At 37.6% G+C, this 15,907-nt stretch overlaps 1 protein-coding gene across 3 annotated transcripts; it reads left to right on the forward strand.

The window, feature by feature from the left end:
• The first annotated feature begins 5,512 nt into the window (after positions 1-5,512).
• LOC104219354 (two-component response regulator ARR17) lies at positions 5,513-8,318 on the forward strand. 3 transcript variants are annotated; one of them, XM_009770028.2, is made up of 5 exons: positions 5,513-6,041; positions 7,358-7,437; positions 7,556-7,633; positions 7,758-7,828; positions 7,875-8,006. In XM_009770028.2, exons 1-5 carry the CDS (start codon positions 5,930-5,932, stop codon positions 7,897-7,899), a joined length of 366 nt encoding a protein of 121 aa, XP_009768330.1. In that variant the 5' UTR covers positions 5,513-5,929; the 3' UTR covers positions 7,900-8,006. The 3 variants fall into 3 exon arrangements, with proteins under 3 accessions (XP_009768330.1, XP_009768329.1, XP_009768331.1); XM_009770027.2 differs by having other exon boundaries at positions 5,557-6,041; positions 7,904-8,318; XM_009770029.2 differs by lacking the exon at positions 5,513-6,041 and adding an exon at positions 6,999-7,216 and having other exon boundaries at positions 7,904-8,318.
• The last annotated feature ends 7,589 nt before the right edge of the window (positions 8,319-15,907 follow it).

The raw sequence follows: 15,907 nt of genomic DNA on the forward strand, positions 1-15,907 counted from the left end.
AAGTTACGGTGTACCAAACTGGTGAAGGACTCGCTCGGTGGCATGATGCTTGACAATATTGAGATACATCAACGGGACGGAAGAGCTCCACATAAGTTGACTGGTCGAGCAATAATCGGGAAAACCAGCTATTAGCTCGTCGCTGTATGGCCTCCAAATGAACTATTAAGTAAAAACAGAAATTGTGAGAATACGCAACACATATAAAGTCAGGCCAAGTAAACTTAAGTATACATTTACCTGTGCGCCCTCTAGCATATCCAACAAATCCCTGCAATAGGGGAGATTATGTCGGGCCTCGAACTCGCATTCGTTGCCTCGCCTATCAACCCACCTCCTAGCTAAAGGGAGAAACGGTGGAGGTGGTGCACCTACAGCGATGGGTGGTAGAGGTGGCTGCAACTGCAGGAACTGCCCCCAGGCCCAGACCTAATATACAATTTTGACGTAAAATTTAAGGTATATTTTTACTATGTATGTTATAATCATGAAAATAATTGACTATGTTTCACCTGCAACAACGGAAAAAATCCGGCAACGTTGCACTGGGTGCCCATGCTAGCTCGGCACATCTGCCTGTACAAGTAACCAAGAATAGTTACACCCCAGTTGTAACTAGGTAAATCATCTTACCGTTCAAGATGATGAAGAAATCTCAAGCTGACTAGGTTTTCCAAAGTGTTCGGGAACAATACTCCTCCAAACATAAGCAGCATCAACAATCTCATGTACCGGTTAATATGAAGATCCGGTGTATCATCCGTAATGTCTGCATACATCGCTTCCAGATGCAACTGGACGGGCGTTAACTGTAGACGACTAGCCCCAACCAATGCAGCATCCTCCGCTTGTTGGAAACCGGTGAGCCGCTGCAATATCTCCAGGTACTGCACTCCTGTATAATCTTTGAGAGCATGTGGTAAAGCTACAGGATGATCATCAACCGGCAGCCCATACAGAACCTCCATGTCCTGAAGCGTCATAGTAGCATCACTAATAGGTAAATGAAATATGTGCGTCTCCGGTCGCCACCGCTCTATCAAAGCCGTGATCAACGACCAATCCAACAGCAGCCGGCCAATCACAATAATCTTATAGAAACCCGTATCCTGAAGGCATCTCAATATACGGGGATGGAGATGGTGGGCCCTAAGAAAGTCTCACATATCGTCTACTCGTCTAGCACGGAACGTCTGGGCAATAACTGCCCCTCCCATATGTACGAAGACCTATGCTCGACCTATAGCAACAATAGCTCCAGCGAGGCAGGTCCGGGATGCACAGGCTTAACCTCCATGACGACTACTATAAATTGAACAACATTAATTAAAGTATTTTTCTTTTTCATTGCTTAACATCTTTAAATATATTGTAATATCTTTAATATTAAAATGTATTCGATATTTTTTACTATATTATTAATTAGGTTGATACATTTTCTATATTATAATTTTATATTTTATATATTATTATTTTATATGTTTGTTTGTTACTCGCCTATTTTTGACTATAATAAAATTAAATAATTAATTTTTATAACTATACAGGATTTAATTATCAAATATTCATATAACAATACTTAGTTTGAGTCCAAATAAACCACATTTTGGTTTCAGACTCGATATTTGGGGCCCAGTAGCACCAAGGAATCCAATGTTCTTGTGTTCATGATGAGAAAATTTTTCCAATTTATCACGCAACAGGTCTATTATTTTATATGGTAGTTTATTATTTTATATGTTTGTTTATTATTTTATATGTTTGTTTGTTACTCACCTATTTTTGACTATTATATATCTATTTTACGAGTCTTTTAGCAAATAAATAATCTAAACCGAAAAAAATAACAAATTAGTTTAATCACGAAAAAACATATACCAATGTAAAAAGCAACTAATTAATATATTTTTAACAACTAATAACAATTTCTCTATTTTACTAATTTTTTTAGAACACTAATAATATAATTCGGATAAAAAATAACAAATTAATTATATCGCAAAACAATCACGAAATAACATAGAACACAGTAAAAATAACTAATTAGTATTTTTATACATGAGTTTTAACAAAAAATAAGTCGGAATACCTCGATTTAAAGTTTTTGGAAAGTTGAAAATTTGGTAATTTGAAGCCGAAACAAGCAACCCACTACGATATAACACCTTAGATACGATGTAGGACCGAAAATCTACACTTTTTGTGAGACCAGTGGGCTCCAATCGATTTTTTTTGGTTAAAAATAAGGGGAAGGGGGGGCGGGCGAAAGGGTTTTGTTTTGGTGGGGAAGGAGAAGGCTCATTTATTTATATAGGTATAGCGTCTTACGTAAGGTCGTTATACTATAGCGCCTTATATTAGGACGTTATACCTTCCCGCCCAGTTGAGTTCAAATGTAACGCCCTATCGTACCGCGCTATAACTTAACGGACAAACGGCCGTTAAGGTATAGGTGGTATGCTAGGGCGTTATATATATATATATATATATATATATATATATATATATTATGGTGCATTTTTTTTTTGAACACATTATGATTCTTTGAGTACAAAATAATCACATTTTAGTTCCGGACTCATATAAGAAGTGGAGGAGTTTTGCAAAGTTATGTGGAGTGGGAATTAATCATATAAAGCTACTAAAGGCGAAATAGGTCTGGATTCCTATCCTTAAATTTTTTTTTTTTGGAACCCTAGAAAAATCCGCAGCCGCTATAGCCTCGATTGTGCGCATTGGATAAACTCCCACTGTGTAATAGCCTGCAAATCACACAGAAAATATAAACCGCACTAGGCAAGCCCGTGCGACAGGCTCAGACCCAGAGTGCATTGAGGGGAGATCGAACCCGCGTGGACAACTCCCTCCAAACCCAACTGGGCCGTCCCTTCGGGACCCTATCCTTAAAATTGATTTGACGTCTTAGGCACGTTTTCTCCTACAGTATTGGGATAGTTTCTGAAATTCTATACGAGAAAATCTATCGAGAAATAGCAAAGATTTATTTCGTAAGACTCGTGAAAATTCAAAGATTACGATCTCTGCAGTACGGTTGTTCCTGATTTTCTCAATCGAATCGGATCTTGATCGTCTAGGGATTTGGACTACCCTTTTTCTTTTTTCTTTAAACAGGACGAATATGTTCATATATTTAGCACAAAATAACTCCTTGTTTTTTCCCCTCAAATAACTCCTTTGTTCTTGAATATTATAGTACGTATTTTTTGCTTTTATTAACAAGCAAGGAAATATTACAAAGATATCTTTTGATCATTAGAAACATCACAAAGATATATCAAAAGTAGACCAAATAATACAACAAAATACCATGAATCCTTGCAGATATCTTGGAATTCCTAAAGATATTCTAAACTTCCCCTACATATTGTTTATGTTGCAGTATCAAGACATACAATTTATATAATTTGTATACAAACTTTATACTACAATTTATAGGAACTGTAAAAGCAGTTCTATATAAAGTTGGGCATCTTTGTTTTTCTTTTGTGGTCCTTGTAATACATTATACAGTTAGTGCTCCCTCCATTCACTTTAAGTTGTTTACTTTTGACTTTTAACGTCCCTTAAAAAATAATAAATAAAAAGCATAATTTATCATGATACTCATATTAATTGGTGTATAGTCTTAATGGATTTCGAAAATGATTTGTAATGAGTAATTAATACTAAGGGTAAAATAAATAAAAAATTTATTTTTCTCTTGATATGCGAAATATGACAAGTAAAAATAAAATAAAAAATTAGAATACTTAGACAACTAAAAGTAAACTGAGGGAATATATTCTTAATCACAGTGTTTTAATTAGCTCATTTATCGAGCTGCATTAAAACAATTTGTCATTTAAATAATAAAATACAAAAGCTACTGAAAATTCTCATTCAGCTGACGCACTGCTCATGCGACTTCCTTTCGGCCCTATTTCGTGGGAAAACAAATTGCATGTTGTTAGTTTCATCATCACACATTAAATGAGTTTGATATTACTACTTACCATAGGCGACTCAAGGGTAAGGCAGCACAAGGGCCCCGCTTTCCCTTGGTAGTAATTTTAATTTTTTTATATAAAAATTGAGTATGTTAATGTTAAAAAGTAAATAACTTAATACAAAAAGGAAAAGAAAATTTTAATTTATGACTAGCACTGATAGTTGAGATTTTAATAATTTAAAGAGTATAAAGTTATCTTTGATTTTTTTATTTAGTGGGTAAAATTTAATTTTTTCTTTAAAGGGTATAAACATATCTTTTATTTTTGACAAGAGTGGGTTGCTCTAGTGGTGAGCACCCTTCACTTCCAACCAAGAGGTTGTGAGTTCGAGTTACTCCAAGAGCAAGGTGTGGAGTTCTTGGAGGGTGGGAGCCGACGTTAAAGGAAATATTACAAGTAGAAGATAATAATGTGATCTGTATGCTCAATAAGATAACAAGAATTAATTTTCGTTAAATACCTATATTCCTCATAAAACAGTATTCCTATAACAATTTTGCATTAGGATCAATAATGTATTAGGAGAATCTAAATGGATCGGATTAGCTATATTATCATTTAAAAAAGTTAAAAAAATAGATTTCAAACAAAAATATACAAATTTATTTTGTTAACAAATTAGGGCCCCTCATCGAGATTTTGCTTCAAGCCACCAACAATGTTGGAGCGCCCCTGCTACTTACCTATAGGATAACATTTGAAGCTGAATATGTTCAACTTGATATTTTTAAGAACAAATCCATTATAAGCCAAAATTACAAGGATTAGAGTGAAAAGAAACGGTTTTAGTTTAACTTGTGATAGCATGTTAATTAGTTACCGTTTTGCCAAGTTTTTAAGTTATATTTTTACTAGTAAGTGATTATATAAATATTTTTTTCACCGTCCAATGCATAGAAAAAATTCGAATGAGAAAGCGCCATGAATAAAATCCCGAAGAAATTAAAGTATATGTATTAATTAGTGAAATAAATAGACGCACTAAATGTATCTGAATTAAAATGGTGAAGTATTTACTCCTTATTTCGAGTGTTTGTGACAACACGTCTATTAAAGCTAGTTGTATTAGGAGAAAATTTTGTTGTAAAAGATCCTAACAATGCTACCAGCCAGATTTGGTCCCCATTTATTAAGATTTAGCAAGATACTGTATCCATAATTCTTTCAAATTCCTATCTATTTTGCCTGCTGATACTTTGGATCCTATCTCATATTCTGACCATATCAAATAGAAAATTTCTCACTACCTACTTGACTTTTTATAAACATAAACAGTGGATTATTTAATTATTACCCTTTAATTAGTTCTTTTCTGGTTTTTATGATGATGCTTTTATTTGTATGGTTTCTGTTCATGGTACTAATATATTGTCTCTTTTCGTCTTCTTGAGTCGGGGGTCATTCGAAAACAGCTTCTCTACTCCATACATCGGGGTAGAGGTAAGGTGTGCGTACACACTAACCTCCCCAGACCCCACTAATGGAATTTTACTGGATCGTCCTCATTGTTGTTGTTGTACCCTTTAATTAGTTTACCTCAAAAATAAAATAAAAAAATCTTGCTTTTGAAATTTAAAAAGAGAGAGAGAGAATGAGCTGTGGAAACAGTACTAGTAGATACTGATATTGTTGTTTTGATACAATATATACATCGAATCAAGAGAAGCAAAATTTGAGATCACAAAACATCTGTGACCACTTCTTGATTTTATTTTTTGCTGATTCCTTCCCTTAAACATACCCCCAACCGCCAACCTTCTTCAAAATCTTTTTCTTCAGAAATTCCAAGTATCTTTCTTTTCCTTTAAATACCCACAAACCACATTGCTTTTTCTTTACACTTTGATTATATTCTTGATTCTTGTTTTCTTTCTTGCATCTTCTTTTATTATCATCCTTATTATTGTCAAGTGAAAAGAATGGATTTTTATGCATCTTCTTCAACAGAGGAACCCCATGTTCTAGCTGTGGATGACAATCTTGTTGATCGTAAACTTGTCGAGAGATTGCTCAAGAAATCCTCTTGCAAAGGTAATATAATCTCACTTTCTTACAATGAGTGGATAATGTGTGTGTTTCGGTTTCTCTTTATCAAATAAGAAAAATTTAGTATTTGTTTCAATTTGATTATCTTATTCTCTGTCCATATATAAAATCTTGAAAGTTTCTTTATTGAAACTACTATTAGCACTAGAGGCGGATCCATAATTTGATGGTTACGGGTGTCACTGTCTTTAATGTAAACTTACCTCTAGTCAAGGAGGTCGAATTAGGGTGTACATTTGGCTAGTTGACTCAATTTTAAATTAACTCGGCTCGGCTCGATTCGGTCCATTTTTTAATTATTTGGTTCACTTTATAAGATTTTTGATGCATAAGTACATACGTGATAACCAAACTAAAAATATTTGGTCCTTCAAAGAAAAAATCCTGGGTCTTGGGCCTGCCAGGAAGCACTTAGATCATGGCACCTACCACAACTTTGTTACTCAGGGTGCCTTGCTTTAATAATATATTTTTTTTACATGAAATATCAGTGTTATACCAATACTAATATGAAATTCTATCGGAGCGATCGGACGGCGTACCACCCTCTTCCCTCTGTATAAATCCCCTGATTAGCATTAGTAGTTTTTAAACTTTACATATGTTAAGTTTGCATCATTATCACATAATAGTATTAGGTGCAATGTAATTCAAGACGTCTAATTCCGATGGTACGGCAGTTAAAGAAAAATAAAAAGAAATTTTTTGAGAAAAGTTTATTTTGAGGGGGAGGTGGGGAAGTGGGGTAAACGTGTATGAAAAGTAAAATGACACCATCTTATTTAGACTTTTGGGTCAACCTTTTAGATATGCCAAACTTTATGAATACGTGATCACAAATATCTTTCCGAATCCTTTGATGTGGACTTTTAGACTCAAACTTATGTCATTCTCATTATTTTCCTTTTTCCAGAAATAGGAAAATACACATGGATAGCATAATTTATGATGATAAATATTGGATGTAGCAAAAGAAAAAGGGTCCTAGCTAGCTCGGTATGGCCAGAAATTAATACCGTGCCTCGAGTTGATTCATCTGTACCTAGGAAAGATAATTTTATCTATTTCAACTCATCTGATATTTTTTTGGTAGGAAGCATTTTGCTCTTTTATTTGGTCTTGAATGCTGATTGGTCAAGTCAATAAAGTTCGGATATCGAGTATGGTTAAATTGGAAAAAAGAACTTTTGAATTGTTATGCTCTAAACATGGGTTCTTAAATATGAACCTGACATTAATTGATTAATTAGATGAATATAATGAATCTTTAGTTTCTAAAAATTGTTTCTACTTTGCTTCAGTGACTACTGCAGAAAATGGTCTGAGGGCCTTGGAGTACTTGGGTTTGGGAGCTGAACAGGAGCATTCTACAAATGGCAATGTAATTTTTGCTAGCATTATATAATTGTTAATTTTGTATTTGCTTTACTTTCTGCAAGGGATGGTACTAATGTTTATATTCTATTTCCTTTTCTTTTTTTGGTTTATTATTTCTGCAGGGATCAAAGGTTAATATGATAATAACAGATTACTGCATGCCAGGAATGACTGGTTATGAGCTGCTTAAGAAAATCAAGGTAGTCTTCATGTAATAATTCAACATTCATTGAACATTACTGTTTTAATCATCTTTAATTAGTTTTTTTTTTTTCCGGTTATGAGGTGTTTTTGGCACAAATTAATTACTTGAAATGCTAGCAGGAATCGTCGATTTTGAAGGATGTACCAGTTGTGATTATGTCATCTGAGAACATCCCAACTCGAATTGATCAGTAAGTTATCAATTGCTACTATTTAATTACCCAAAAGATATTCAAGTTTCGAACTTTGTCATATTAAATGAACAGATGCTTGGAAGAAGGAGCTCAGATGTTCATGTTAAAGCCTCTGAAACACTCGGATGTCAAGAGATTACGATGTCAACTAATGCAATGCCAAGGATGAAGTGACTCTTATTTACTATCTTCTAAATGAATTGAAAAAGAAGCTGAGAATTGTTTTGCATATGAGGGATGATTAGGAGAGTTCTCAGATTGATATAAAGTTTAATTGACATACACAGAACTAATCTGTTGGGATTTGGTATCATTTCTAAGTTAGTTAAAGGCTTATAGCATCAAGGGATGCATATTCCCTTTCTGTCCACCTTAAATAACAGGGGCAAAATGGACTTGTTTGATAACTTAGTCTAACTTTTCTAAATTCTTGATTGTTGTTCATCAGAATTGTCAATACTAATGCCTACAATCTTCTTCTTCTGAATTTCATCAGCACTTTGAACACCATTTCTTTGTTATTTATATATAGCATTAGTGTAAACTTTTTGTTTCTTTTGTAGATAAACAATTCACCTTTGTAATTTAGTCAAGCCCTTTAAGGCCCAAGGGACAAAATTGATTACAAAAAGAAGATAAAAATAGGAACTGTGAGGAATGGTGTTAAAACCACATATTTGTATGGCCAAAGACAAAACTTATATACCTTACTATATACAATAAGGGGTCGTTTGGTACATAAGGTTGACCACAAACTTACTTCCCCTTCCTGGAGTATGCCTTGGTTCAATAACCGGCTCCAATGCCTCTCAACCCAATCCGAAACACATCTGAAACTCACCCGAGCCCTCGAGGCTCCAAATCAAACATCCACACAAGTCTAACAACATCATACGAACTTGCTGGCGCGATCAAAACACAAAAATAACACCTAAAACTACGAATCGGACATCAAAACATATGAATTTCAAAGGAAAACTCAAGAACCTCTAGAATTGCAACGAAGCGTCTGAATCCTATCAAACCAACTCCAAATGACACCAAATTTTGCAGACAAGCAAAATGAACCTATTCCAAATCACAAAACCAAATTCTGAACCCGATAGCCAAAAAGTCAACCTACGGTCAAACTTAGAGAAACTTCTAAACCTCAAATTGCCTACCTTCGGCAAAACAAGTCAAATCAACCTAGGGACCTCCGAATTCAATTCCGGGCATACGCCCAAGTCCTAAATCACGATACGTACCTAGCGGAGCCATCAAAACACCGTTCCAAGATCGTTTTCACAAAAGTCAAACTTGGGAATATTGGGGGTTATAAGATCGCACCAGTTTTATAGGGTACACTTCAGCATGAACTTGTACCCTGAAGAGAGTTATTACCATGGCCTACGAGATCATGGCAGTTATGAGTTAATCATTTCATTACACATTGTGTCACCTAAAGAAAAATGTCTGCAAGGACCCAAACTCAAGACCTAAAGGCTATTACATGTACTGCTTAGATGCTAAGCATGCTGTGAGCTAAATGTGTCAATGTGTAGCGACATGGTGCATGTCGAGACAATCCGTTCAAATCTTCTAAGAGGCTAAGAAACTTCAGAATGGACATTTACTGCTGTCTCTGAGAGAAAATACTACTATAGGCATGCCAACATCCTTGAGAGTTGAGACAGTCTAGAAATGCGGCAATTTTGCCATGCAATTCTCCATGATGATCCTATAACACCTTGCAGAACACAATAGTAGTTCTAAATCATGTGCACCGTGCTTAAGTAACAGTCATATTGCAAAAGCATCAAGGTGAAAGATATGAATGGCAGGTTTACTTTGCAAGCAAGGATTTTAAAACCTCAGAAAGAACTTTTCTGTTCACAAAATTCACTAACAGATTTCCATTGTTTTCTTCCATTAACTCTTCCAGAGCAAAGTTTACTTTTTTTAATTCACAGGCATTTCATGTAATCTCAGTAATTATCTCAAAGCCAAGTCTGATTAACTAACAATACTGAGCAGTACATGATAAGAACCTCAGTTGGAAGACAGAACTGGCGATAACTTCAAAATGAGAACTCCATCAAAAAAATAAAATGCTTGTGAGCGGCGAAGAATTACTTATTTCCTCACACTATACATGAAGAAGATTGATTTTGCCTTTAGAGGAGTTGAAACTAAAAGTAGGCTGATTAGATCCATTGATATTTTTAAAAAAAAAAAAAATTGTTCCCACAAATCTTCCTATTGTGATCATGTCTTTCAGATCCATATTATCAACAAAATGCTGCAGAAAAAGTATATGATTAGCAAGCTTAATAACATTATTGTTTCAACTATTAAGAATATTACTGCGATAAAGTTGAAAAGACCACAATATCCATTTTCTTTCTGTTTCTACAATTAAGTCAAGTTAAAGGGATAAATTTGTTGTTTTTACCGATCTACAGTATTGACAGCAAAGAAGCTTAATAACATTATTCTTCCAATTTGTTGTTTTCATAAGGATGATCTTATCGTTGGTATCCTTAAATGAAGTGTCAACCTAAATTTGAACATAAATCTGTGTTCAGTGAAATGATGTTAAAAAGAAAACAGAGAAAAGAGCTTCAAATGAAATAGAAAAAATTCAAGGTTGTCATGAAAGGTGTATACAGAGTCAAATGTACTGCAACAAACTCCATTTCAAAGAACAAGTGTGGTATGTCAGGATCCAAATCAGTTTCTGCCTTTTTTTTCTCCTCGTAAGTCAAATAAAGGAATCAAGACACAACAGTGAATAATGTGAGTTCTAATAGATGCAAATCCTTCTCCTGTGTTTGTGCTTGGGACCGTTTGTGTTACAGTATAAGTCAAACACTGGCGGAGCCATCTGTAGCTGTGAAAATATGTGGAATTCTTCTATGAATCTATGAAAGGTATAAAAAAGAAAGAAAAACATAAAGAAAAGAATAGGCTAGAAAAAAGGGGGAAAAAAGGAAAGAAAGTGAGTTTGAACAAATGCACCACAAAGAAAGATAGATGAATCTTACATGGTAATTCGGACAACTTAGCTTGTTCCAACATTTGAACAAAAATGCTAGATAAAATGGTAAGTCACCAGTAGGTTTGCATAAAACTCGCATCTAGCATCGCTTCTTTAATTCCCAGGTCAAGACTGGGATCTCTTTCTTAGGAGGAATTTGAATGGCTGGGAAGTGCATAGGATTTCTGAGCTGTTATCTAAGTTTAGCTATGTCTCCCCCGACCAACAAAAAACTGATTCTATTAAATGGAGAGGACATCCTAAGGGTCTATTTTCTTTAAAGTCCTGCTACAAAATGTTGTCTTTTAATGATAGTACTTCTTCATGGCCTTGGAGGAAGATCTGGTTCAATAATGCTCCACTTAAAGTCTCTTGCTTTTCTTGGTTGGTGGCTAGGAAGGCTTGCCTCACTCAAAACAATCTCCAAAGAAGAGGCTTTCATCTTTGTAGCAGATGTCATGTCCTCTCTGTGAAGTCCATCATGAAGATGCAAATCACCTTTGCCTTCACTGTAGAGTCACATCTCAGCTGTGGAGCCTTTTCTTTGCTATTTTCGGCATGAGTTGGACCATGCCGCTTTCCACTAAAGAGTTTCTTATTTGCTGGAATAGAGAAGAACTCCCTAAAAGATCCCTCAAAATTTGGAATATTATACCACAAGCTATTTGGTGTAGAGTACAAACTCAAATCCATTCTTACTGCAGTTTGACAGAGTTAAAATATGTGAGATAGACTAACCAGGAAGAGGGCGAAACAGAACGCCCAACACGAAACAACTACTTTTCAGTCCAGCAGCATTTACGATACCGTAAAAAAACAAAATTGAGAATACCAAATACAAGCATGTGCAGATAAGCTGGGATAAACATAAGCAAAAACAGGTAGACAAAGCTCGCCTAGTAACTGTACAGGCAGAGCACGTAATAGGTGAATCTATATGCAGAGTGATTGCAATTTACCTCTTCATAGTTTCCATCTCTCGCGTTTTGCAAGATCAACAAAGCCTAATAAACATTTAACTAAATGTCATAATTGTTTGAGCAAATAATTGCTAAACCAATTAATAATAAATTAATGGGGTAAATCTCAGTTGAGCTTAATAAATCCTAGACCAAATAGAGCGAAATTCTTGTATAACGAGAATAGTTTAGGAGTATTAGTTGGCAAGCTTAACAAGCTATGATTAGACAAAACATGTAATATCATAAATATGCAATAAATATAAAGGAATTGTCACTCAATGATTGCATGATTGGGTACTTCCTTTCTCTGACTGCATGAAAAAATAAGCGGTTTATATGGATGAGAAATCTTGAGATTTATGAATGAAGGTTGAACAACATGTGCTTGAACAAAGTGAATAAGACAATCCTTTTGTATATATTCTTCTCTTAACTTTACAAGGTGTTTTAGTTCTCAAAAAGGCAGATCCCTTAATTGTTCATTATCCCCTCATATTTATAAGGGATATCCTCCAAAAAACCCTAAAAAGTACAATATAGAGAATATCCGAAGGAATATTCTTCATGTCTCTTTCTAAGTTTAAGTTACAGTTATTATCTTATCTCAGATACCCGCTCTTGGTCGTCGTCTTTTACCACAACGATCGTCGGTCGCTGTGTCGTGGTCGACCCCGTCTTATGTCTTGCTTATCTGTTACCGTTATAACCAAATTTGGACCTATACAGTTAGTCCCTCCACTTGTTGAGGTCGTAGCCCTGCATATCCTCGATAAGTGGACATCATTCATTTCCGTTGTGGAAGAATTTGGCTATTAAATTACGTCGGATTGACCAAGATCGAGAGAGCGACACATCCTGCAGAATCCTGATTGATGTGGTTATCAAGATGTGATGTCACTCCCACGCACGTCATCATTGCGCATCTTCCCGAGACAGCGTCTGAATGCTTGTCGCTTTGGTTTTAGCGCCATTGGTGGTCTTCTGCTTCGATTTTTGCGCCATCCAGCCCTATAAATAGATGAGGGTTTCGTTTTCTCATAAATTTTCAGCCATTTCCTTCCTTGTGTATACAGTATCCTCCTTTGATCATCTTTATCAATTCTTAGCTTTGTTTCTGTGATTCTGCTTCTCATCTTCCCGTTAAGTTACCGTTCTTCTTTTCAGGTTTTGCCAGCACACCCTCTATAACCAAGATGCCCCGAACCTCTCGTGCACACGATGAAGTTTCCGACGTCACTCCGTTATCAGTGGCCCCTCCTTCCGGTGGTGAGGATATCGCGTCTGAGGAGGGTGACAGTTTCCCTATCGTAGAAGAGATACTCCCTAGAAACCCTATGTCCAGGAACGATTTCCTCAAGGAACATGCTCCTTCTCCCATTCCGGTGATCTCTGAAACTGAACCTTCTCAGATAAACGAACTCCGGTTTACCTACCGTATCCCCCCTCATATTGAGATGGTTCCGGCTGGGGAAGACATCGTGGAGGTCCACAAATCGGGATACTGTGCTTTGTATGTGTATCCTTTCGTGATTGGTCATACCCTCCCTCTTCTTCCGCTGGCGGAGGAGTTCTGTTGGTTTTACGAGGTCTGTCTGGCACAGCTGTCTCCGTACTTATATAAAATCTTTCTGATGATGACGAAGTAGGCGGAGTTGGCTGGGTGTGAGGTTGGCATTCTCCACCTTTTGCATTTATTTTCCCCGAGCTTTCATAGGGGTACCATAATACATCTGCGACATCGCGGGACTAGGGGGTTGGTGGTTGGAGCGGATGACAAGTCGAGCCGGAAGTTTTGGCATAAGTATTTTTTCATCAAAACGGAGCATTTAGTGTGAGACCCTGCTGGATTTCCGGAGCAGTGGAATCATAACCGTAGGTGTCGATGATGTACGCTTGTTATCTACTTTCTTTATTTTTTATTTTTATTTACCTGTGATTTTTCCATGCAGCTGAGAGACGTGCACTTTTTCCCGTTGTTAGCATTGAGGATTAGGTAGCTCGCGTGCTACCTCACATGGTGGGAATCCGAGATTAGGCTGCTTTCATCAAGCGTTTTGGACGGAAGGTCCCATTTGGTAAGTGTTACCTTTGCTCCGACCTTCGGTTGTTTGTTGTCATTTATTGACATAACCTCTTTGTGGTGACAGGCCGACGGATTTTTAAAAAGAAGGCTCCAGTCCCGGCATTTCGCCAGGCCATTGCATCAGTGGGGATGCAATTTACTTTAGCTGAGTTCGTCCGCGGAGGCCGCACTCAGACTTTACCAACAAGGGACCCTCCTCAGGATGTCGCTGTACGGGGATGAGATTTCTTCCTGGCCTACCTACCAACTCTTAGATGAGTCTTCCAACGGAGATGAATCGTCATCGAGAAACATGAGGAGGGTGGAGCTTGGGAAGGTCGTCGCCACCGACGTCGAAAAAAGAAAAGTCATTGCCTCGAGACTGGTGTCTTCGCCTAGGTCGGGCATAGGGGCCACTTTTATGTTGGACGCCATCTTGGCGGGGAGGACCCCTAGCGTCGAAGAGGCATGTCAATGCGGGGGACCTGTACGATCTGCTGAAGGTGGCGCGTCGTCTGCTGCCGGAAGGGATGGAGCAGTGCATGTGGAGGACAATGCTGCAGACTCAGACATTGATCCCGAAGATGTACGGGACTTCTTGGGGAGGCATACTCGCGTGGAAGTGATAATGGAAGGTCCTAATCAACACGTAGTCATTCCTGTGGATTACGACCTTCTAGCGAACTCCGAGCAGGCAACGTCGGCATTTGCCTCTTTGTGCGCTACTTCTGAGAACGCGGCGCTTCAGGCGATCAGTGACGTGGAGCTATCGCAAAATATTTCCGGCATGGCTTTGCGGGTAAGTATTTTCTATCTTCTCTTTGGATTTATTTTGCCTTCGTAATCCACTTAAACTGACATTCTTTCCTCTGCATGTCAGACTCTCATCATGGAGATCGAGCGGGATCGGAGGGATAAACGAAGGACGACCATTTTTGGGAAGGTGGCCTCGAAGTATAGAGAGTACCACACCAAACATCGTGCATTGGCCGATGTCTTCACTCAAGATAGCAATTTTTAGTTGTTTCGTGACAGGCTCAAGCAGAAGGAGGGAGAGTTGGCACAGAAGGTTGAAGAGCTGAAAGAGCGGGATGAAGAGCTGATAAAGGCCATTGGCTAATGTAGTGAACTTGAGGCGGCTCTTAAGGCCAAGAAGGATGAGTTTGAGGTGAGCTAGGGGGTGATGGCCGAGAAAGCCAACCTTCAGGCGCGTGTGGCCACCTTGACTGCTGAGCTTGGTCAAAGAGAGGTAGAGGTCGTCGGTCTGAGGGGCGAACGGAGCGTTAAGGCCGATGAGTTGGCTCGTGCTGAAAAGAGCAGGGTGACTACCGTATCTGAGGTAGCGGCTCTGGAAGACGCCCTTCGTGTTTGCAGGTCCGAGCGGGGCAGTTGTTGCGCCCTTTTTTCTCGCGAAAATTGGGTTTGTGACATTTGGGAGGACAACTCGTTCCCTTTCGGGAATTGGGTTTGAATTGAAGAGTCGCCACCTAATGATTAAAGTGCATTAGGACACTAGGAGGGGTTTGTTTTGAGTAACCAGAGATTGGGTAAGGGCTTGAATTATCCCAAGGGGAAGGTGTTAGGCACCCCTCAGGATCCACTAGTGCGGTTCCCGACCAAACTATTGTTGTGACTTAAGTGCAAATAACACATAGACAAATAAAGGCTTCAAATAAGAGGGGATTTTCACGTAATGGTTACAAATAAACAAAAGTAAGAAAAAGGAACTAAAAGAGTTGATTTTCTTAAAAGAAATGGCTAAAAAAAGATTTAAAAGAAGCAAAGAAAATAAAGGAAAGGGGGGTCCTAGGTTTATTAATAATATGGATCACCCCACACAACATCCGGTAATCATTCCTCAGCGAGGAGCTACACGTGATGTTATCGCGTGGTCATCATATCCATGTCTACCCTTTCCCACCCTATTAAGGTATTAAAGCGCGGAATGGTCTCATTTACTTATTGCATGCTATCACCCGCCCCAATCCTATCAGCCCCGGAGGTACTTGGGACTACTATTCCTAAAAGGGAGG

Source organism: Nicotiana sylvestris, chromosome 3, assembly GCF_000393655.2.
Source record: "Nicotiana sylvestris chromosome 3, ASM39365v2, whole genome shotgun sequence".
Taxonomy (NCBI): Eukaryota; Viridiplantae; Streptophyta; class Magnoliopsida; order Solanales; family Solanaceae; genus Nicotiana; species Nicotiana sylvestris.

Coding starts and splice junctions, on each gene's coding strand:
- LOC104219354 (XM_009770027.2), top strand. CDS start 5,930: ATGGATTTTTATGCATCTTCTTCAACAGAGGAACCCCATGTTCTAGCT. Junction 7,438..7,555: donor AGCATTCTACAAATGGCAAT/GTAATTTTTGCT, acceptor TTATTTCTGCAG/GGATCAAAGGTTAATATGAT. Junction 7,829..7,903: donor ATCCCAACTCGAATTGATCA/GTAAGTTATCAA, acceptor TTAAATGAACAG/ATGCTTGGAAGAAGGAGCTC.